Source organism: Hippoglossus stenolepis, chromosome 23 (assembly GCF_022539355.2).
Source record: "Hippoglossus stenolepis isolate QCI-W04-F060 chromosome 23, HSTE1.2, whole genome shotgun sequence".
Taxonomy (NCBI): Eukaryota; Metazoa; Chordata; class Actinopteri; order Pleuronectiformes; family Pleuronectidae; genus Hippoglossus; species Hippoglossus stenolepis.
Window position 1 is genome coordinate 4,726,467 of NC_061505.1, and position 15,468 is coordinate 4,741,934.

A 15,468-nucleotide genomic window follows, 5' to 3' on the forward strand; every position below is an offset into this window, starting at 1 on the left:
AAATTTTCAGGCGCTAGAAAAGAAAAACCTCTTTCGGGTTGGTGACGATTCATTTAGCAGATAATACCACAGGTTTGTATCCAGGTCTGTGTCGACGAGAGTTTCTCATTCATGAAACAATCGGACATGTAACCCATCATACAAATACTTCCATTTTATAACGAATTAAACAAATTAAAGCATTTTCATTTAGTTGGACTTTTAGTTCGAACTCATCATTCTGACCCGGATTACTTTTAATTTTCTCAAGCCATTGTTTCTCTGGCCGGCGGCTTGAGAAAGTCCTTCCTGCAGATTTAGAACAGTCCCGTATAACAACGACCCTGTCGGGGGGCCGTACAGGAAGCCACCTCCTCATCCTGTTTAGTCTGGGTTCTGATTGGTCCCTGAGCTCGGGAGCATTTCCACAACAAAGCAGTCAACACCACGTTTATCGCAGCTTATCTCAAAAGAGCTGAACATGACAAAATGAGAAGGGCCGTGGACGGGGACTGAGATACAGTGAAAACAAAAGAGGAATCCCGAGTGAAACCTCCCTCGCACAGATTCCATCGAGTCCATTTTTGGTCATTATTTTGCTTTGAAAATAAAATCCCTGATTAGTTTCTCCACAACATCAATAAGAAAACAAAGAAACGCCCAGAAGGAGCAAAGTATTGTGATAAGAGCTGCTTAAGTGGCTTAACGCCTTTTATTCTGCTTATTATGAATAGTACACTTTGGAGATACAGCGGCCACAAGAGTCCAAATGTTCTAATTTTTAAAATAGGTCTTTTTTAAGGATGGTACAAAATTGGTTTGTCTCTCTTTGGCTTAAAGTTTCTGCGTTCAAGAAACCTTATCAGAATGACAGCGTGTAAACAGGATTTAAGATTTAAGGAATTTCCCAAACTTCTCCTCCTGTCTGCTGTGATCATACCTAAACCCCCTCACTTAGAGAAATGGAAAGAAAAGCAGGAAATTAGCTCATCAGCTGACTGACGCAACCCTGGTGCAAAGATAACTGGATGGTAAAAAGCAGACAGGGTGTCATTCCCTCAGCTCCATTAACATGCCTTATTAGGACATCTGGAGCCAGTTGTGAGGGAAGGAGCAGTCAGAGGTGGCAGAGGTGGCTTTTTTCTTAGTTTTTTTGATGTTTCCTGCCTCTCGTAGCTTCCCTCAGACGGCCTGAGTCATGTGATGTGTTTTAAAGGTCGGGTCACTCGGCCACTTGCTCACCACGGGACTCTGGCCAAACGCACAGACGAAGAATTGAACAATAACACTGGCGGTAGATTTTCGGTAAAGGTAAATAAACAACTAGCTTTCCTGTAAGGGAAATACAAGAAGGGTCTCATTCTGGCACAGCTCCTTGACAGTGTCCAGTTAATATGTTCTCGTAAGGGGCACAAAGGAATTCACTTTCAGTAAGCGGCTGGCAAAAAACAATCTGTGTCAACTATCTTGGGATAAGTTTACATCCTTTCACTCACAAATCAAACAGAAAAGTATTTATATTCCCGCTGAGGACACCTCTGTTAAACCTGCGGCTTCCCTTTTTAACCCCCAGGTGTGTGAGCGTGCAAAACGTGCACTTCTTGTCTTCACAGGTCAAAACTGAGGTCAGTCAAGTTTACAGACAACACCGACTTACATGTCAACCTGTTGCCACAGTAAACACACTTTACTTTTGAACTGTTTTGAAGTATAATAGCCTCAGGGCTGCTGTGCAAGTGTTGAGCTGTCGTGCATATTTGTAGACAGGTGTGCGGACGGATTGCACTTCCTGAGATAAATATGTACAATGAGTAAAAGTTTATTCAATGTGTTCTTTGACTTTTTAGTTTGACCCATTTCCCGTCCACCAGCATGGAGAAGGTGAGGTTTATGACCTACAGCCATCAGGGGGCGATGGAGATGCTTTGGCTTCACTTTTGGGAATCTGTCATGTCATCCATTTTTATATGGAGTTGAGACATTTGCCCAAAGTAATTGAGCAATTGAGGAATGGCGACATAGTCAACTAAAGGGAACCAAAAAAATAAAATGCAATCCCAGAGTTTGTTATAAAAAAAATCTGCATATTGTGGTGTTTGTAAAGCCAACACCCTCTTATGTTCACTGACCACAAACAGGGAAACAGCTGCACAGCGGCTCCACAGATTCCTGTAGTTCCACAAAAACCAGCAGCTTGTGATGTGCATCGTACCGTAAACTGCAAACACACAGCAGCACACGAGCTACTGTAGTAACATCCTGAGGAAAGCGCCTCTCCCTCATTGCTCTACTGCAAGGAGGCATCACTGGCAGGAGGCAAAGAAGTGGAATGTGTGTGTATTTGTGTGTGTTGAGGGGGTTAAGTTAGTTTTCAAGCAACAATGAAACCCCTGTAGTTCTGCAAAACCTCCCGTACTATGAAATCATAATTTATGGGGTAATGTCAGATTTCCAAACGATCAGAAGTGGAAGCCACCCATTTCTTCTCTTTTCTCACTGTTAAGTAATTTCCTCAGATTTTATTCCTTTGAATTCCAGCAAAAATAACAGGAAGACGTAACAATGAGGCCAGCAAATACAATGAACCCCCCGTCGATGACTTCTCTTTTGAGTAACCGATCCATTTCCCTGTATGAAACCAGAGGCCTGTTGAACTTGTTCCGGGAAGGTGTAACCAGGGAGTGAGGATAGAGATTCACGCTCCACAGGGTTGAATCTGCTCACTTTCAATCGGGAGAGAGACGCTTTTGTCCTTTTAACAGGGTCAAACCAATGGAAGTCTGCAAATTCAGTGGTTTTTCATGCTCGCTCCCTTGTTATTTCCCAACAATGCCATCATCCTGCATTGCTTTTGTTCTTAAAACCAGTCAAATCTTATGATGATCAATACAAACTTGACATCAACTCCATTATGTTTAAGTTTCTCTCTCTCTAACCCACCAACTCACCGAAACTTTTGCATGTATCTTGACATTTAGAGAATTTACGTGAAAATCAAATGTCATGATCACGTTCAAAACACACGAAGGTCAAAATTGACTCGAGTTATATAACAAAACCTCAGCTGCATTTATGAGCCTAGAACTGGATGACATGTTTTCAATACTTGTTGTACTGGACAAAAAAAAAAAAACTGTGTCCCTTCATATCCTCTATTGTAAATATTTGAGAACAGTGAGTGACCCATATCTCTTCTGTCACCATTCCTGTTTTCATATCTCCAGGCCACATCTGACTTCCTGCTCGAGGTGAATGCTCTGCGTGCGTCAGTGTTATTGACGTAAATAACAACAACTGGTGTGACTACAGAAGACGACGTCGGCAGAAAACACACACCACATGTTACACTGAGATACGCTGTTGGTCATGTGTCTCACGTGTGACAAAAACATACAAAAGTAAGTTTGATGGTTTTGACTGTGAACGAGGGTTTTGTGCTCAAAGGCCTTTTTCTCTTATTTTACCTGGAATTAATCAAATTTTACACGACATTGAGTTTAAAAGCCTTTAATACTATTAAACAACAGAAGCTAAAGTATATACTGTTCCACATATTCTGCTTCTGCCATTTATATATACGCAGGAAGCTGTAGGTACTTTGAGATAAATACTAATGACACTGCTAACATGCTGATATTTACGTTGTTTGTTTTGCCACCATCTGAGTTAATTGTGTGAATACTTGCTAATTAGTACTAAACACATAGTACAGTTGAGGCCAAAGGCAATTGTCCTTCGCCTGTGGGTGTTGCCAACATGGCCGCTGACTTCCCAGACTTGCCCAATTTGACCTGGGGACAGACTGTAATGTACTCTTCTGTCTTCACTGTTGACAAGCTGTAGATTCACATCAGTGCAAATACTTGTGTATCTCATTGCTTGTGGCGTTTGATTTACAGCAGTTTTGAAAAAGAGAAGTGGGTATAAAACACTTCCATGAATGCACCGTGGTTCATATAGTGTTATTGTACTTCCTTAATTTTCAGTTTGCCCTGTTTCCCACAATAGAAGCACCACACATCTTGTTTGTGTTCTAAAGACGCTGCATAACCACTACAGCAGAGATCACATACAGAGATAATATCTCTTCCAGCAGCAGATAACTCGGTAAACCTCCTCCTTGGAACAGGCCTCTCATCTTTGATTCACTTGAGTTGGAAAAACCTTTCCGTCCCACGTCAGCCAGTTATTTCCAATCTCTGAAATAAAAACTTAATCTCATCAACGGGCCGTTCTTTTTCCCTTTCTCAGCCTTGGTCTTGTAAGAACACACACACTGTGATTTTTGTTCCTTGAAATCCCCAAATTTCCTCGCGGCTCAGCTGTGAACTGTGTTGACGTTGTCCATTAAAGGAGCTTTTTATTTTCTGCGATGTATTTGCTTGCACCACCCATTTTCCTTTACGCTCCCCGCTGGAGTCAGAGGTCGTCTTTGTTGCCTCCACATTGACGTGTGACTACCTGGGCAGAGGTTTGTAAACTAGTTTCAGTTTCTGGTATTATTCAGGCCTTTTTAAATAAAAGCTTTTGAAGGAAGTGTAGCAGCCACACCCGCTAAGGTTTCATTCTCTGATGTTTCATATTAAAGGCTCAGTGTGTAGGATTAGATATTAATTAAATTAGTTTTCCTGATGGGTTAGACACATTTCACTGAAAAACAAATTCTGACATTTTATATTTGTACAAACTTTGCTGTTTAACCACTGGGGTTGAATGATTTCACAGGAGGTGAAAAGTTTTCATCAATAAATCCATTTGACAGTTCCAAAGATATCCTGTAAGCCATAAATATCAAGGGCAGGGGATCAAAGTCAGGAGTTTTTATCATCCTCTGGGGACCATAAATGTCTAGTTGTTGTGTTGATGCCAGTTATTTTCATCCCTTGAGCAATTCTGCCCACACGGCTAAAGATAAGATATCCAGACATAACAAAACATGTTGCAAATGGCTTTTAGATAAACTTTGATAATGTTTTTAAGAGGATTGAAGTTGTATTATGTCGTATGTTCTGTAGGCACAGGGACTCGCTGAATGGTTCCCTCCCTGGGCACATAGATTATACGATATACCTTCAATGCAACATGTCACAACATGCTCTCACGTGTTCCAGAGCAGCAGCTGCCCCTATGCCGTGGTTTACACTGGTTTGACACTGTTCTTGCTGGCCGTTAGCAGATATACGGTGAGGGTGGGCGCCTGCGTTGAGACGGTCCATTATGTCACTGGTGCACCAAGAATAGTTCCAGTGTGTCCAGCGAGGCCCTGAGGCGAGTGTGACGTCCAGAACCTAACTGTTATTGGGCCAAACCCAGGAGAAACAGGGGCCCTACTGTTTCCCTGCGTCAGGCACACCCAGCCACACACACACACCCACACACACACACACACACACACACGTGTACAGACGACACAGAGACACACGCACACATGGAACCGTTTAAAGTTTTTCCCCTGCCACTGTTCCAAATGCCCCCAGAATAAACACTCGGAGCAGATCTGAGCCACTGAGCCCAACGATCCCCATTAAAGTCAGACGGTGACGCAATGTGATGGAAATGAGAGGTAGTGGGTTTCAGATGTTTTCTCAGTATGGCGTCGCACGTGTGCTAGAATTAAGTCAAGTGAAACTTTCAGTTGGAGCAGCGTGTCATCACAGGCTTGGGAAAGGAGGTCCACTCTTATATTGTCATGAGAAGCCAACGTTTTGTACATTGTCACCGGCCATGTAGATCAATATTGATGATTTATGTAAAAACTAAAGGGATAAATTTGTAAATAAATGGTTCCAAATTATCAAATGTGAGGATTTTCTCAGTTTTCTACCACTCTAAACTGTTTTATTGAGATTTTTGACTTTTAGATGGACAAAAACAAGACATTTGAAAATGAAATCTTGGAGAAATTAAACCGACTGTAGGTATGAATGTGAGTATGAACGGCTGTTTGTCTCTATATGTCGGCTCTGGACAACACTGGCATCCTGTCCTGGATGGACCCCGCCTCTTGCCCAATGTCAGCTGGGATTGGCTCCAGTTCCCCAGTGACCCCTGAAGCTGGATGGATTCTGGAGAAACTGGTGAAGTGTAATGTCCTATTTTTGATTAATTAATGGAAAAATACTTGACAGATATATTGATAATTTGTGTCAATTATGTGTTTGGTGATGAAGTGTTTAGTTTTACATTTTCACTGTCTTTATAACCTCCCTTCTTCTTATTCTTCTTCTTCTTCTTCTTCTCATAATAATAATAAATGATAATGAAAACAATTAGCTGTACTCATACAGCACTTTTTGGAAAGGAAGGAAGGAAGGAAAGAAAGAAAGAGACACAGACAGATGGAAAGAAAAAGAAAGGAAAGGAGCGGATGGAAATGAGAGGAAGGAAGGAAACAACTAAAACAACCCAATAAAATATGGGTTACAGGAATATGGCTTTAAAATTTCCATTTTTTTCCAAAGACATTAAATGCATCAGGCTGTATTTGGGTGGATTTTGCATTAAACGAGGCCCATTTGAGTGAAACACAAAAATCGTGGAGTTTTGAGTTTTAATTATTTCGCTTTATATAAATGTTCTCATAAGTGAAACGAATCGATGTGACTCCTCAGTCTGTGATCGTCACCTCCTCCTCCCCCTCTCCTCCCCCTCTCTCCTCCCGCCTCCCCACCATCCAGCCCTCGGACGCAAGTGCTCGTCCACGCGTGCGACGTGCTCGCGCCTGCGCTGCGTTTTAAACGGTTCTCCCACGAGCTCCGCGATTCAGTCACAAACACACGCGCACCGGAGAAGAGGCACGAGGAGCCGAAGTCTGTCCCCGCAGCTTCCGTAGAGCATCAACCCTGCGTGTGTGTGTTTGCTGTGAATGACACGGGAGTGTTTTAATGCTGGAGGACAGTGTGCGTGCGTGTGTGTGTGCGTGCGTGTGTGAACGCACAGGACTACAACCCTGCACCTGAGTTTTGGGAAACTTCACCTGAGGCGCACGAGCATCGTCTTTTGCATGAACGCGTGCAGGTAAGATTAAAAAAAAAACTTAAAACTCACGTGTAGTGTAAAAATGTTGCTTTCACAATTTATCTTGTGAGAAATGTCAATGGAGTCTGGCGATGTTTAGATCTTTGCCTCTAAAATGTGGACTTTTATCGGACTCGCGCTGAACCTCAATCAGAAAATCTGTCAATTAAAAGTTGTCTCGTCCATTCCTGCAATTACACATCACCCAGTCTGCGGTTGTGTGGGTTATAGTGGTCGCTAAACTCGGGTGGATAATTCGGCTTATAAGAGGAAGGAGCACTTTACTTTGAAATAGGTGTTCAAGTATTGTTTGCCACTGTCTAGTATTGATTTGCTTTTCATTTGGTTGAAGAAGGTCAGACACGTTGAGCTCTGCCTCTGTGGATCTGTGGTTTTTTTTACATGAGTTGTTGGTCGATCTTTGATCCTTGATTTATTTTAATTGCCCTTTTGTACCACTGAGAGGAGTTGCACCTAAGTTTCGTTGTACAGCTGTTCAATGACAATAACCGCTTGAATTGAATTTGTTATTCTTTGTTATATATTGAGAATAAAGTGGTTGGACAGGAAAACGCATATAAGCAGAATAGGGCTGGTAAATAAGACTATCAATTATTATCGCAATATATTTTTCATTAATAACAATATAGGATAAGTCTGAAATATATTGATATATTGCTTATGCTTAAACACGTTGATCTACCTCAACCTGTGTGAAATGTGTTGCTGTCAAGGGTTTTACATAAAGAAGAGTTTAAAACCACAACCTTCACTCAGGAGCAAAAATCAGTGTTTAAACTTAAAAATAAATAATTAGCGATATCGACTAATAATGGGTTCAATGCAAAATATCAGCCTGTGTGTACGTGTGCGTCCGAGTGCAGGTTGTGGTGTCGGAGCACGTTTGTGACCCACACGTGTGCATGTTCACGTTCCCTGGTTTCACGAGGCTGTAGATCAACCGGCTTCTCTTTTCGTGGTGTGACACACACTCTGAAGCATGCCATTGTTTTGCAGGGAGACATATTTTAGTTTTTTTTTGGTGGGGGGGTTGCAAAGCTGCTTCCTGCACAGGGGGTCCACTAACAATGGCCACCGACTTGGAACAGTCGGCGGTTCTCTGTCCCGCGTCTGAGGAGGAGGCTAGGATGTTGAAAGAATGTCCGAGAAAGGAGAAAGGGGAGGAAAAAATAAAGTTTAGCACAATGGAGAACATGCGGTTCTGCAGGGTTTGAGGGATGGGAGACAATTGGGGGGGCAGATGTGCTTGCGTAACACTTGTTTGCAAGGTCACAGTCGTCTTCCAGTAACTAATAGTGTGGAGATATGAGGACTGCTTATCTGATTGCGTTTGCCACCTTTGTGCTACCGTAACCTTCCGTGTTTCCAGTCAGTCTCCTCGCTGCTCCGAGGACGAAGCCCAACCTGACAGTAAATATTTAATAGACCGTGTCTGTGGTGAATAATTATTCTTTGCTGAATGCGTCACTTGTGTTACTGATCCTGCTCGGTGGCCTTTGGGTTTCTTTTCACGCTGCAGGACAGGTTGTGATGACTACATGTTTTTGTTCCCTCATTAAAGAAAACACAAAAAGTGAAACTCACACAATAAATCTCAAGCATCTGTCACTTTCCAATTATTCCTGTTTCCTTTTTCAAACTGGATCCTCATCAACCTGTCTCTGCTTCCTTTCAGATAAAAGCAGTGGATGAAACTTTTCTCCTTTCGTAGGAGAAAGGTGGACAAGTGGGAGAGGCTGAAGACGACCACAGCTGGTTCCACCTCGGCTGAAGTCTCCTCCAAACGCACCATGTCCCTCAGCACTTTCCACCTCGTGCAAACGCTCAAGAACTCCCCCGCCGCCTTTCGCCGTCGCTTCCGCCGCGACCGCACAGAGTCCCTGTCCCACGGCGACCCCCTCTTCAAGGTCCACTACCTGGGCACAGAGAAAATCTTCTCCCTGGACCGAGAGCAGGCGCAGGACGCCATCAGCCACCTGCTGGACGGCATCGCCAATGGGAAGAAGCTGAGCAAGGATCACGCCCTGGTGGTGCGCCCGAGGTACGTGGAGGTCAAGGAGCTGAGCACGGGGCGGCAGCTCACGAAGACGTACCTGCAGGACATCGCGTACTGCGCCGCCGACGCCAACCGGCCCAACGTCTTCCTGTACATCTGCAAGCATCAAGGCCAGCAGCTGCAGTGTCGGGTGTTCTGGTGCAGCCGGGCGGAGCGGGCGCGGGACATGACGGCGTGCCTGGCCCACTCCTTCCAGCAGGCGCTCAGCGACTTGCAGCAGGACGGCTCGGCCACGCTGACGCCCGGGGAGGTGAAGGGGAAACGTGTGGAGGAGTCGTCCAACTCTCCCACCCTCAGCAAGAGCTCCACCCTACCCACCAGTCTGGGAAAAGGTGAGATGACAATTGAATTGATCTACAGGCTACATCCATATTAATACGCTAGGTTTTACAATGTCCACACTCCGGAGTTTTAGAGCTTCTGAAATGGAGAAGCTTGGAAAGTCTGCTAATTAGTTTGAAAACTCTGGAGCTGTGTTTGAGTCTTGACAGGCAGATGTTTGGAAATGATGACGTAGACACTTGCAGCCACGACGTAGCTAATTCGCAGATTCGTCAGGCTGCTATCACGTGACCTTCTGACTGAAGAAAACAACTGAATGCATCAGGGAAATTCAGTTACAAGCATAGTGACCTTGTTGTGCAGTTAAATTCTGTATTTTATAACAATACAACTGCTTACATTCATGGGAGACGTGCTTGTATTCGAGCAGAAAACCAAAATGCTTTTGTGGACAGAGATTGTTTTAGTTGGAAATCTAGTGCTGAAGCAGGAAGTAGTTAATGAATAGCCTCAATAGGGCGATTTAGAGTCAAGGTCAAACCAACTATTGTGTTGATAATGAATATTGAAACGCTAACGTTCGCTGTTGATCTGCAGCATCACTGACTCTGTCTCTCCTTCTCCTCAGTTCGCTGGAAGAAGCGAGGCTCCGTGTCCCGCAGCCCCCTGAGGGCCATCACCAGGAGAGGGTCGGCCTCAGACAGCTGGAACTGAACCGCGGCTTGAGCCCCTCGAACATGATGGGACCACTTCGACCTAACGACGACAGCACTGACGGGAGGGAGGGAGTTTTACAAAACAGAAGAGAATGAAGGGGGGGGTGCAGCCGGGAAGTGGGGGGGAAGTCCATATTTGGACAGCGTGTGTGAGAGGACTCTGCTTGTGAGAGGATGTTGAGTGTGTGGACTCTGAGGTTTGTGACGCAGCGCAGGCGTCTGTTGACGTGCGGCGTCCACTACAGCACACAACGCCAGTGACGGCTTCCTTTGTTCGCCTGTCAGCACTCGTCTGAGGACTTGTGGCTGGCGGTGAGACGTTTGAGGACCAGACTGATTCACGTCTGAGGCTCTCTTGTCAGCTTGTCTGTTTCCAAGGAGTCCACTTGATGCTGAAGCCTCTGAAGATGTGTTATGTGTTGGGGGGGGGAAAGACGATTAAACCCAACAACGATGCTGGTTGTCGGCCGAATGATGCACAGGGAAAACTGGAAGAAGACGACGAGAGACCTGATGTTTCTCAATCCTGAGTTCTTTTTTTTATTTAACTGACATTCGTGACTGGTCATGATGATTTTATTTGGACTGACAAAAGCACACTTTTAATCCATGGCAGTTTCGGACAAATAGATCTCGTTACAGCAGAAGATAACAGAGGAAAATGCTGGCAGACAGAAGTGGTCATCTGTCTCACACACAAGTCATTTCTGAGCACTTTCTAAGTTTCCAACTGTAAAATCTGTCACCTGAACGCATCACAGTTCAATCCCGACTCATGAAAACACAGGTTTTATAATTTCCTCCTAAAGTTTGCGATGTTTTCTTTTCTGAGTTGTGGTGACAGGCACCTGCGTCACAAACAAACAATAGACCTTTTGCAGAACTTGCAGGGTCAACAGTTTCCTGCAAAAACACAGCTCCCGACTGTCCACAAAGATAAATGATTTGCATTTTTATGTGAGAAAAACACGTTGGGCCATGAGTCGCCAGGTTTTTGGTGTCCGAACACTGGGAACGCTGTGTTCCCGAGCGGAGGAATGCACCTGCATTCCAGCGTAGGAAATCTGAGATGGCGAATCTCCTCAAAACGCCCTGACTTCTTCTACACATCCACCCGTGACTCTGCATTCGGAGCAGCCTCACGAGTAGACGTCAGAATGTGATTCTTGAACTCCCAGGCCCTCGACTCGTTCACATTACCAAGGCCATAAAAGGTGCCCTCACAACTTTGAAGTCCATTCTAAGTGGCGGTTGTGGGCTCTGATGTGTGCAGTATTGCGTAACCTCCTCTCACGATGGCGATTTCTGTCTCCGGTTTACAAATAAGAGACGTGAGGATCAGTGCTGGACCCCGAGGCCACCGCTCACTTCTTATCTTTCTTATTTTCTGACCAAAACTAAGCTATAGAAAGGTGCCTGTGTGTGTTTTTGTTTTGACTGCTGTGCCACTTTGTTTTATCAGTTTAATTTTGTACTCTCAATGCATCTTTTACAAACGGCACAACCCTCGTCTCAGGTTGAAGTGCCTGCTTTAAGATTTATTTTATCGATGTACTGTTTTTGTCTTTGTACATATTTAATTAAATGTGTATTTTATGGATTATTAAAAGTTTTTATACGACATCTCGTGTGCGTCTCGTTGTGTCGGTCTCAGGCCGCTCTGACTTTCAACCGGACAAATATTTAACTTGTGCAGCTTTGACCCTGACAAATGATCTTCTGTTTTTCCACGATTGGATGTTTTTAAAATGTTGTACTTGGCCTGAGGAAAACAGAATTCCTGTGTGGGAGTCAGAGATTGAGATTGAAGGGACTGGAGGTGGCGAGAGGTCCTGGGATTTTTAATCTTAGTCATGTGACTGATTTCCCAGAGTTTCTCTCCACTTTTCCAAAACATCTGATAACATGTGACAACCTTCCAACTAGAGTAAAGATGCAGATACAGCTCCAACTGGGCAGGACAACCTTGTGCAATGTGTTTGCAATAAGACTACAATCGACAAATTATTTCAATGAAACAGAATCGAGCTCCAGACGGTCCCTCTGGTTAAATGTTGCACATTCCAACCTATTTTCAGTCCGTTTTACCTCAATAACTTATTAAAAGTGCACCGAGAACATCTCCTCTTGCTGTGGTTAACATGTGAACAAGTTCCGTTCACTCCTCTCCACACGAGTCCTCCACCGCCGGGCTGCAGCTCGACCTGGACGCCTCTCTGTGCCGCTGCAGCTCCAGCAGGGACTGGACGTGGAGTCGCCTCAGAGGCTTCACCTCCTCTACGACTGAGGAGAAAAACATACAAATCATCCAAAGCGTGAGCTGATAACTTCACATGGGAGAAAAAGTTGTGTTGCAGCTAAACAGCACCACTTGCTGGCTTTTAGAGTGCACTATAAACTGTACCTGTCATACCTTTGTCATAGTGCAGCTCGTCCTGGTTGCCAAACACCACATAGGTCTCCAGGAAGTTGAGGAGGGCGCCCGTGACCAGGAACCGGTCAGGGAGGGGAAGACTTTTGATGTAACGCATGTCCAGGGCGAAGGGGTTTGAAGGCGAGGGAACCGTGCACAGACACACCAGCTCGCTGACGATGTCCCACACACGGATAACTGGGGAAAAAGGACAGAAAAAGATTTTTTATTCTAATATTATTTGTAGAAATCCAGCAGAATATAAACCAGCAGAATATAAACTAAAGCATCCAGATGTTAATTTTTCCCTAACAACCTTCATCCACACACATCTGCGTCTGATTTAGCTCATGGAAAACGGTGTAATTATTGAATCTGCGCAGTGAAACAATAACTTTCTCCTGTTCGGATTCCTCACATTGTTTCCATACCTCGCGTCTGCCAGTCTGCGATGGACTTGAGTTTCATGGGCGTGTCCCTGACCATGGAGTCGGTGCCTCCGATGTTGACCAGGCGCTCGTGATTGGAGCGTATCCAGGCGTAGGGACGTCCGTACTTGACGTAGCCGGCCAGTAAGAAGAGAGTGCAGTTCACCTCCTGTTGAGGGACGGAGGGGAGGGGAGGGGGGGGTTAATGAGGTCAGGAGACGAAAAACAGAGCTGGTCTTCATTAAAATGTGTCAGACATGTGGAACTTTGCTTTGGCTGCGGTAAACAAGTGAAGTCTGGATGAAGCACTCACAGGTACGGCTATCTCTCTCTCACTGGGAGATGCAGGCAGGAGGTGGTCCTCACTGGTGGGGGCCCTGAGAAAACACAAAGAATAAATCAGACTTTTTTTGTATTGCACTTTTTATACAAGCAATGTGCCACGAATAAAAGCTACAGAAATGATGAGGAAAAGCCAAATGTCATTAATTTGAAATGAGGAAACACCAAAGGCAGGTAGGAGGAGATAACTAACTAACCAACTAACGGAAAGGGGAGAAAGCATTAAATCTCCTTGATGGAGGTGACAATTGAACGAATAGATATTTGAAATGTTTGTTGGAGGTGCACCAACATGTGTCATTAGAAAGAGTCACATCAGATCTCCCCCTGAATCGAAACACAAACAGAATACACACGTTACAACACACACACACATAATCCTCAGTCACCTGACGTTCCGTGGCTGCGTCTCTGTGTGTGTTTCAGGCTGACGGCCTCGTGGAGCCGGAGCTTCTCCAGGGAGGGGGGAGCTGCTGCGACTGTCCAGGCTCGGGGAGCTGCTGCTGGGGGAGACGTCGCTGCTGCTGCCGCCGCTGCTGGAGGAGAAGGAGGAGGCTCGGGACACCGCGAAGCCCGGGGAGCGCCAACCCTGCAGCACAGGACGGTGACGTCAATATTCAAGACTTGTTTAGTAAATACACAAGAGAGACACATGATTTGGTGTAGACAAGACAGTAAATAATAGAGAATAGCATAAACAGTTTATATTATGACTTCATGGGGGAGTTTTTCATTGTTCTACTACTACTATTATTACTAAGTATATGTAGAACAAACACATATACAAACCTATTATATTATATATTTCAGATACATCTATATTTTGTATATTTCAACAGGAACTGACCAGGTCCTCATTGACGACTGTCAGCAGCAGCTCCTCCTTCCCTCTGAGCCACGGCTGGAAATATTTAAAACCCTGTGAAGGAAAACAATGAGTTTGTTTATCTTATTATTTCTGTGAGTTTAATTCTCTCTTTGCATTCACTTCCAGTCTGGGGATGTTGCAACAAGGTCAGTGAAGCAGGCACTTGCATGGGCCCCCCCGAGCAGGGATCCCTTTGGCCTGGGGGCCTCAAATCCCCCTGGAGACGCCCCTGCCCCCCTGTGGGTTCTCACCTGTAAAGATCCGAGCAGAGCCAGGTCACCCAGGAAGTGCTGCAGCTTCCTCTTCTGCTCCCTCTCTCTCTTCTGGTCACACACGTACACACAGACAGAGGATGTTAATATCACAGACAGAAAATTACAAAGACACATGTAAAAATAATTCAAACGTTTTTAAGAGATACAATACAACAGTAATAATGTTTCTAACAGGCCTGGTCTCAAAAATCTTCCATCATGCAGCCCACCATGACATCACCCTGCCAGTCTCGTATCCTAGCAACAAACACCTGCTCGCAGCCTCCTGCATCCTCACCAATAAATAACAAAGAATCCATTCACCGTATAATGACATCATGCAGATTGGAGACAGAGCATGAACTGAGATTTAAACCCTAATGTTGACGCTGCTGCACAAACACAGAGAGACTGTGCAGCTGATGTGAAGAGAAGAGGACTCACGCTGCTGCTGCTGCTCATCTTCATCCACAATCACAGTTTCCTCTGCAGGAGAATCATGTTGTGATTCTGCTCACAGACACTGGAACCTCATTGTTCTGCTGTTTTCAACACGACCTCTTCTTTCTGGTGAACCACTGTGGTGATGCTCACACACGGGAGGAGGAGGAGGAGGAGTCCTGGGTTTGGTTATTGGGGTTGTGATGCCCCTAGCGGCCGGACATAATACTGCCTTTTTAAATCAAAGCTGCATCATCATATAGTAAGACATTAGTTGGATTTTTGATAAGCAAATAAACTGTGATAGGAAATCTTTTTCCCATCTGTCCATGTAAAACAATTTATCTTATTTAGAAAACTTTGAGTAACTTTAATAACTTCTGTGACGTTTTTCTTAGTGTCAGTTATTCTCGTTTTGCCTGTAGCTACAACATCTCCCCTGTATCAACCTTAAAAACTGATAATTGAGAAATATAGATAATTTATTTTGGCGATCTGAGTTCTCTGCAGCAGCCGCAAGTTTGGATTCCAACTTTTGACCCTTTGCTGCGTCTTCCCTGCTCGTTCTAAATCTTTAAATGTTTGAAGGTCTGCATGGACTTTAGTTTGACATGCCTCCGTGACTGGAGGTAGAGAAACATTGGGCCATCA

At 44.6% G+C, this 15,468-nt stretch overlaps 2 protein-coding genes across 3 annotated transcripts; one reads left to right on the top strand and one right to left on the bottom strand.

Annotated features, from left to right (window-relative positions):
* Window positions 1–6,712: 6,712 nt before the first annotated feature.
* Window positions 6,713–11,692, top strand: si:dkey-19b23.8 (low density lipoprotein receptor adapter protein 1). The gene is made up of 3 exons (XM_035148759.2): window positions 6,713–6,996; window positions 8,693–9,405; window positions 9,984–11,692. Exons 2-3 carry the CDS (start codon window positions 8,706–8,708, stop codon window positions 10,067–10,069), a joined length of 786 nt encoding a protein of 261 aa, XP_035004650.1. The 5' UTR covers window positions 6,713–6,996; window positions 8,693–8,705; the 3' UTR covers window positions 10,070–11,692.
* si:dkey-19b23.7 lies at window positions 10,583–14,967 on the bottom strand. Of its 2 annotated transcripts, none has more exons than XM_035148758.2 (8): window positions 14,821–14,967; window positions 14,374–14,445; window positions 14,102–14,173; window positions 13,644–13,843; window positions 13,226–13,289; window positions 12,916–13,081; window positions 12,485–12,682; window positions 10,583–12,354 (listed from the first exon to the last, which is right to left on the bottom strand). In XM_035148758.2, exons 1-8 carry the CDS (start codon window positions 14,842–14,844, stop codon window positions 12,230–12,232), a joined length of 921 nt encoding a protein of 306 aa, XP_035004649.1. In that variant the 5' UTR covers window positions 14,845–14,967; the 3' UTR covers window positions 10,583–12,229. The 2 variants fall into 2 exon arrangements, with proteins under 2 accessions (XP_035004649.1, XP_035004648.1); XM_035148757.2 differs by having other exon boundaries at window positions 12,476–12,682.
* Window positions 14,968–15,468: the final 501 nt, after the last annotated feature.

Bases quoted from the DNA above. Each gene is read 5' to 3' on its own strand.
- si:dkey-19b23.8 (XM_035148759.2), top strand. From the start codon at position 8,706: ATGAAACTTTTCTCCTTTCGTAGGAGAAAGGTGGACAAGTGGGAGAGG. The intron at 9,406-9,983 runs GTGAGATGACAA...CCTTCTCCTCAG, and splicing joins ACCCACCAGTCTGGGAAAAG to TTCGCTGGAAGAAGCGAGGC.
- si:dkey-19b23.7 (XM_035148757.2), bottom strand. From the start codon at position 14,844: ATGAAGATGAGCAGCAGCAGCAGC. The intron at 13,290-13,643 runs GTGACTGAGGAT...GTGTTTTCTCAG, and splicing joins ACGCAGCCACGGAACGTCAG to GGCCCCCACCAGTGAGGACC. The intron at 12,683-12,915 runs GTATGGAAACAA...CTTTTTCCCCAG, and splicing joins CGCAGACTGGCAGACGCGAG to TTATCCGTGTGTGGGACATC.